Below are 7,563 nucleotides of genomic sequence, written 5' to 3'. Positions count from 1 at the left end.
AGTCTTGTTTATGTTTGAAATATATAAAATCAAAATCAAAATCGAAAACTCACCCCGAAGAAACAGAACAAATTACACAAGTTGAATGCCTTCCTGGACAAGAACAATGTCCTCAGGGTGGGAGGACGGCTATCACATTTAGCCTTGCACCATGATGTTAAACATCCTGCAATCCCTCCAAGGAAATCTCATGTGTCAGCCCTGTTCGTCAAACATCATCATGAACTTGTACATCACCAAGACTACACAGACTCGACTGTGCATGCTGCTTCCATCTCGTATTTTGTTTCACTCGCCGCGTCTTACTTCGCCTGCTGACGCCACTGCATGCAATTGGACAGTGGGATCAAAAGTTACAGCTTACCCGCCGGTCCTAAGATAGTGGACCTTGCCACCTAGTCGCGGGCCCAGTTGCAGTAACCCAGCAGGGGTTGCGTGTGTGTGTGTGTGCTTGCGTTTGTGTTCGGCTTTGATCGATTGTGCATGGTTGAGAGTGAGTGTGTGTGAAGGGGGGGAGTTATATAGGATTTGTTTGTTTTGTTTAATTTAAGTATACTGTATTGGACAATTTAACCCCAAGTGCTTATTTTTACTTTACCGATCTTTACCGATCCAGGGCTCCATCAGCCGAAGCACTCGGATCTCATACGTCACAGACCGATAACCGATTCAAATCGGTTTATCTTTACACCACTAATATAAGAGGTTTATTTTAGTGAATTGTGTTGACTAACTGTGCTATCCCTCTTTTTTTGTAGTTGAGAGCTGCTGGTGGCGGCTGTGTCCCGGGTGGTGGGCCCTTCGTGTGCTGTGATCCTAGATTGTGTTTTTTCTTTTTCTTTTGCACTTCACTTTTGTTGCAGCTGTGTCACGTGTGAGTGGGGTGTTCCTCTTTTAATTTTGGGGTTCTCCCCCATTTGGCCCCCCACTAGGGTTACCAACTGTCCCGTATTGACTGAGACGCCCCGTATTTAAGCCAAAAGAGGCGCATCCCGTATGGGACGTTGTTTGTCCTGGCCTCCCGGGTAAAGGGAACATGCATATATTTTTTCGTTTGGTTCGCCATGCAGTGTGTGTCTGTCTGCTTGCCTTGGTGTTTGTGTGCTGTATGCGAAGGACAATAGGACCGCGCAGTTGACAGGGAAGGCACAACAGTACTAGCGTGTGAGTGTGTACGTGCGTCCCTGTGCTGTGTGTGTTGCAAGGCTGTGGGCAGTGGCACGCAAATATGACTTGTTATGGTATGACTTGTTATTACAACCATGTTACAGAAAGTGTAATGCAGTAGCCTAATGCATGTGTTTGTATTGTTTGTAATAATAATGACTAAGTGCCCAGTTGCTTTACAACTGGGTACAACTGCTTTACAATTTAATAGGTATAACTGTGCCAAAATGCAGTTTTCCATGTGGTTTCGACAGCCCAAAAACCCATTTTTTTCTGGCCGCCCTATTTCTGGGAGTTGGCAACCCTACCCCCCACATCATTAAGTCTCAGCTTCTGTACTGGGGTTTTGAGCTCATTAGCTCTGTTTTAAATAAATATTTTTGTTTTCCCATTTCAAAGCCAAATAAAATTGTTTTTATGTGTTAAACACTGAGCTCAAGAAGAAGCGGGTATTGAAAATGGATGGATGGATAGATGTGTTTTGCATGTGCAATATTAAGTTATTTTATGTTACTAAGCGTTGCTTGTTCCATATTCAGTGTTGAAGCAGAAATTATTTGGGTCCATTAGAAAAGGCTCACTGTTATATCTGGAACAACACTTTTTTTTCCAATAAATATCAATGGTGAGCCGCGACTTTGTCCAAGTTTTACATTTTGACCCCACTGGCGCCCCTCTGGTCGAGCACGCGCCAGTAAAGTCGCGTCCCCGCCTGATGACGTCACCGTTGACCGAGAAACTGGTGAGTGACGCTGTGTCGCGCTCCGAGTTTGAGCGCGGGTCCAACTTCCACCTGAGCAGCGGTACCTCGACATGGAAGGCGGAACGATGGAACACGGCACGGGCGTCAGTTTGGTCGTCATGTATGAGGACGAGTCGCTAGAGGTTCGCTACGCGAATGAAGCCCAGTTACAGCTCTCGCCGTGTGGCTGTGAGTTCATGCTGGTCAAAGCCATTGACCCGTCCGGCCATCCTTTGCAGCGGACGGAGAGAGTCAGGCAGAGGACGAGATTCACCATCAGCACGTACAAGGTGTAAATAATCATTTTAAGCCATTGCTTTAGAAATTGCGCTGAGGCAGATGTCAGATTTACCTTGAGCGCGTTTCGAACGCTTTGAATGGAAGTAGTTTCAAAATAGTTGTAATTGGACCACAGTGGGTTCCAAAATTTGGCAGATAGGCCGGAGCAGCAGCAGGTGGGTGTAGTGTTTTGGTGACCCATCTCATAGGAGAAAAAATATATCATGGGATAAGTAGAAAACATGAGCTTTAATGTCAATTGAAAATGAACATAAACGTTACAACAAAATATGTCTGAAGCCCCACCGCACTATATTTATTCGCTCTTTATTGAGATGACTCTTAAAACACTGAAAAAAATGGATGAATCTTTATGACATTCATATTATTGATATTATTTCTTCAAGTTCGGTGGGCCAGATTAAAAAGCTTAACGGGCATATGGCCCCTGGGCCGTAGTTTGCTCAAGTTAGGACTCTTTTCTTTTTAATTCAACAGTATTATGAGGGACTTGATTCCCCTGTAGCAGGACTAACCTGCCAGAAGGCAGGAAAAATTGTGACAAAAGTAATCTTGACAATTTTTTTCTTTCCAGGAAATGCTAGTGAATGCCTTGACATTTCGGAATAAGCATGCAAGTCGACCATATCTGCCTGAAGAACTCATCCCTGACTGCCACAAAAAGGTACTATAGCTAAAGATATCACATCATTTTAATTGCATTCTGGAATTATAGTATTTTTTTCTTGCAGCCTTTTTATAGCATTCATTTAGATGTGAAGTGGCCTGAATCATCTTCCTGTGGTGTGGAGCGAGGACCCGGCGGTGAGATCATCATTAGGTCAGAGGAGGGGCGAGCTGCGTTGATGCTGTCACCCTCAGGAGAAGAATTCTCTGTTGAGTTTATATGCAATCTCAGTCAATGCCAGAATAAGCTTCACAGTGTGAAGGGTTTCGGTTGCAAGCCTGAGGGCAGCTCGGGGGGTCAGCGGCATGAAAGCAAGCCCATCAGTGAGGCTGCCAATGACAAAACCAAAGAAGTTCATCAAGGAGATGTAAGCAGAAAAAGTGACTGCAAGAGATCAAAGTCTTGCTCTCCTAAGCTTGCCGGTGCAAGTCAGCCAAAGGTAAGAATTAAAGATATATTATGCTCTTATGACAGCTGTGATTAGAATTTTTTTTTTTCTGTCTTTTCCAGCCAGAAGCTGTGTATCAATCCACCACTGTGGTGCAGCATCACTCCTGTAGAACTGTTAACCCCCTCTGGTCCTATCCACTTTCCTTGGCTCGCCGTATTTGGACAACTCGTCTCTCGAATCCTGCCGATGGAAGTGCAGAGACAGACAGAGAAACGCCCCAGCCACAGAGAAAAACAGAAATGCCCCAATTGACAGTCGGAGAAAGACAGTCTAGCCTCCCTCAAGCTCTGCCTCTCACATGTCCATCACCTCACTGGCACAGGTTGGTCTGAGATAAGAAAGGCAGGTTGAGTACTTTTGGTATTCAGTGATTAATTTCGGGATCTTTATGTGTGGTTTAAGGTGGAGGATTAAAGACCCCCTGGCCAGAAATGAACATTTGGATCAAGAACTTTCAACAGAGCTAGTAAAAGTAATGTGGTGCAATGGAATCACCTACCGGTAAGTATGCTCAAAGCGTTATGTCAGTCATTGAGTAATTTGTTTGGAGAGAATCCTTTTACTTTTCAAAAGAACCGAAATGAGACGTTCTGCCAAACAAATCCAGAATCAGGCCTGTAATGAGCCCTGTGAGTCATCAGTAACCTTTTGATCAGCGTATCCAATCAACTGTTTGTGTGTTTTCATAAAAGAGACATACTACAACAGTGAAATGAAGTTTATTTTGAAATGAATGTTAACAAGAATCCTGCATTACTAAGCCACCAGTAGAAACAGCCAAACGGTATAATTACAACGTTAAAATGACACACAGGGTTGCCTGAAAGACTTGGGCTTTGTGTGATAAGAGTGAATTTGTCTAAACAATTGGAAACTTTTGTCTAGAATTGCTCTCTTGTGTATATAAAACCACAAACACTTTATTCTGCTAGAAAAAAAAGCTGTTTTGATGTGTTTTTGTGGGAATAGTTCCACTCTACAGGGAAGTTCTTTTTAAAATCCTGCATTTTCTTGTCCCACTCAGCTTGTGCTAAAACACACCGTTCGGGAAATCAGTCTTTTGTAATGTCACATATGAGACCGATACCTCACTGATAACCCTCCCATGATAGTGACGCCCCAAGCCAGATGTTCATTCCGCCTTCTTAGGTCAGCTCAAGGTCACCATGATTATTTCTTCCTTTGGTGTAGGAGGTACAACAATGGACTACTTTTTGCATGAAGTTAAAACCCAGAACTTTTGTGAGGGTCTAAACAGAGGGCTAAATGTGCCGTTGGACAGTCATGGATATTTTTTGATAATAAATCATGTGAGACAGCTTCAAATGAGTCCCAGATTAAAAAAAAAAATTATGAGTGCGAGGTTGCACTTTTAATTTGAAACACAAGTATTTCTGTTGCAGCCATACACTCTTCTTATTTAACAGCTTATTCTGATGTGTGTCAATGCTATTTTACTTTGAGCAGCTGCAGGGCAATTCATAAAGTCAGAAGAAGCAATAAATAATGCATCCACCTGTGTTGTATTTGTGTGTGTGCATTCATTCTGATTAGGATACTGAGTGGCGCTGTGCCAGTCATTGAGGTCTCACCGGGAGATGGCTCAGTCATTCTGTCCAACGGCATCCTCAGCACCTACTTCACCCATCACAAACCTGATGTGACCTCAGGGCAGGTACAGTGCCATGGTCGTTCAGCATTTAAAACAGCATTCAACATCCAACTCCTATCAGCTATTACTTAACTGGATCTTTGCAATCGAGCAAAATACAGTTCATTCAGCTGTTTGCGTGCCTCACACAGGTAAAAGAGGTGACCTATCATCTTCACAACCTTCCACCGGATGTACCCGGACAACTTTACTCTGTGAGCTCTGTTCTGGGTCGTGCAAGCAGGTAAAGTTGTTTATAGCCTGGTGGTTTTGAGTGACTTGACCTCATCAGCCACTAACCGCTCTTTGACCATTTCACAGGATCCTCACATGCTACAATGACACCAAGCAATCAGTGAAGCTCGCAGCGGCACCCAGCTGCTTGCAAGAGGTGAATCAAATAGACCCTTCTAATATTACAAAATCTGTGTAGTTTTCATACATTCATTGGTCTAAATTAATGTGACTTGCAGGGCGGTTATCTTTGCGAACTGAAAAACTCTGAAAATCAGCGCAGTCTTGCCTCTGTTGAGCCACAAATGAGCGTCACACAAACACCAGAGAGCCGGTGAGTTGCATGGATAACTCATTTTTTTATTTAAAAAAAAGCATCTATTAAAGTGTCAGTAGTAAGGATTTAGAAAAAAAAAAATCTTGGAGAGGGACTAAATGAACTATTAAATTGGTAGTGGACCAGTTCGATAATTCTATCTGCTGCTGCAGGGTGCACCATTTGACATGTATCACCAACTTGTGATGCACCACAGTGGCCAAACTTAACTCCTGTAAAAGCCAGTCACACACAAAACCAAAGCAACTTTCCACATCTAGAAAGACCATCTTTGCTCATCCGTGTTCTCCCTGCAAAATTGCTACTCAGTCGTAATGAAATTGCTGTTATTGCAGCGTTCAAACTAATCTCTTTGGCAACAGCTTGCCTCGCAGTCACTTCCTGTTTTTTTCACATCTTTTTTTGCGGCTTCTAACAACAGCAGCTTGCGGCCCCCTTCTTATGGTTTCACATTGAAAGGCTAGCTGTGGAGGTTGTGAAATACTAGACTGCATTTCACTTGCTACATTCAGTCCAAGCCGGGCATGATGGATGTGGGGGATTTCAAAATTGAAATCTCAGCAATCCAGCTGCCCTGGAAGGCCATAATACTGTGAGCTTATTGTCTAAAAGCTTTCTTTCCATTTGTTTTAGGTCAGATCTGGTAGCAGCAGAACTGGAGAAGATCAAACGATTAAATTGTATCCTTCAACTCTGAGGTGATGGCAGAAATACTGTTGCTGATGAGCTAACTTCTGTTCTTCTTCACCTGTGAGGGAGGAGCCAATAAGAGGACAATCACCCGTAGAAAGAAGATACAGCTGTTAAAAGACAATGTTGAGAATGATCTTGTGTACTTTCCTTAACAACCTGTGGGCAGTTCTGTTTGACAAGCATCGCCTATCAGATGAGAAGAACTGTGCAGAAGTGGAGAGTGGCTCTGAAGGAGGACGGCCTTCTGAGGCTATGAGTGAAGACTTCATAGCTGAAGCTCTGCGGAGAACATCCAAGGCCCTACAGGACATTGAGACGCTCACATCTGCAGCCACGCTGACCTAATAGAGAATTCATTCAGAGAAATAAAAATCATTGCATTAGTTTGGCTGCCCTGGCTTATAGTGTGTTAAGTTTTATTGTTATTTACAAAGCAAAAACAAAACATAATCACGTGGATCAAAACAAAACCATTTGGAATTACATATGGCATATGTAAATGTGTTGGCACACTATCAAAAAAGGGTAAAAGAATTTGACACCTTGATTATTTTCCCCTGTCTATTGACAGTAAACTGAAGAATAAACTAGATAAACTGATTTGTCACTTAATCTGGGTTACATGTACATAAATGTTCACAAAGTTGATCAATAAGTGGATGTGAAAAAAATTATATGCTTGAAGGTAAAGTATCAAAGTGAATAAAGGAAATATATGTTCATTTTAATTTCCTTACAGTGAGGATATGGTGTCACCAAGACTTTGTGCTATCGCATCCGTCCATATTGAAAATGGATGAACGGATGGATGGATTTGTGTAGGGCATTAGGGACACCTAATGGTTCGTTGCATTATTACAACTAAAGTTATTTTTTTTTAAAAAAAAAAAGACAAAACAACGTATATGTATCATATTTGTGCATTATTAGGTATGCCATGATTTAAAAACAAAAAACAAAAAACAAATGTGAATATTGGGTAAGGTTAAAATGCAGGAGAAGTGCATTTGCATTAATGAAATATACTGTTAACATAATTTAAACACGATTACTTTACTACTTGAAACACCGACAATTAAAAGTGTTTTGCTTTGTAACGAAGAAAATGTAGGATGTTGTAACAGTCAATATCATCCAAGTTGACCCAAGTTTTCAACAGTTAGTAGAAGAATTGTTAAATATTATTTTTAGTTAGTGTTGTTAAAACGAAAACGCGCTTGTTCGTGGCTTCCCGTAAACAAACTCCAACAGTGTTGCCAGGTCAGATGTGTGTTTTCATCCCTAGTTAGATTACAAGGGGATTAAAGAGGATCCAGTTGAT

At 42.0% G+C, this 7,563-nt stretch overlaps 1 protein-coding gene across 1 annotated transcript; it reads left to right on the top strand.

Moving 5' to 3' along the window:
• The first annotated feature begins 1,871 nt into the window (after positions 1-1,871).
• On the top strand, positions 1,872-7,117 carry cunh5orf34 (chromosome unknown C5orf34 homolog). The gene is made up of 11 exons (XM_076039027.1): positions 1,872-2,199; positions 2,784-2,873; positions 2,941-3,315; positions 3,387-3,649; positions 3,730-3,828; positions 4,882-5,002; positions 5,131-5,222; positions 5,300-5,369; positions 5,452-5,546; positions 6,183-6,229; positions 6,409-7,117. Exons 1-11 carry the CDS (start codon positions 1,981-1,983, stop codon positions 6,585-6,587), a joined length of 1,650 nt encoding a protein of 549 aa, XP_075895142.1. The 5' UTR covers positions 1,872-1,980; the 3' UTR covers positions 6,588-7,117.
• The last annotated feature ends 446 nt before the right edge of the window (positions 7,118-7,563 follow it).

Source organism: Nelusetta ayraudi, unplaced genomic scaffold (genome assembly GCF_046127955.1).
Source record: "Nelusetta ayraudi isolate G7.1 ecotype Tasmania unplaced genomic scaffold, CSIRO-AGI_Nayr_v1 ptg000058l, whole genome shotgun sequence".
Lineage (NCBI taxonomy): Eukaryota > Metazoa > Chordata > Actinopteri > Tetraodontiformes > Monacanthidae > Nelusetta > Nelusetta ayraudi.
Note: the sequence above shows the minus strand (reverse complement) of the source record. Positions and strands in the feature narration are given on the sequence as shown.

What these genes read in the sequence shown, in the direction of transcription:
- cunh5orf34 (XM_076039027.1), top strand. Translation starts at nt 1,981, where the DNA reads ATGGAAGGCGGAACGATGGAACACGGCACGGGCGTCAGTTTGGTCGTC. An exon ending in TCACCATCAGCACGTACAAG is followed by an intron (nt 2,200 to 2,783) that starts GTGTAAATAATC and finishes TTTTCTTTCCAG; the next exon opens with GAAATGCTAGTGAATGCCTT. An exon ending in TCCCTGACTGCCACAAAAAG is followed by an intron (nt 2,874 to 2,940) that starts GTACTATAGCTA and finishes TTTTTCTTGCAG; the next exon opens with CCTTTTTATAGCATTCATTT.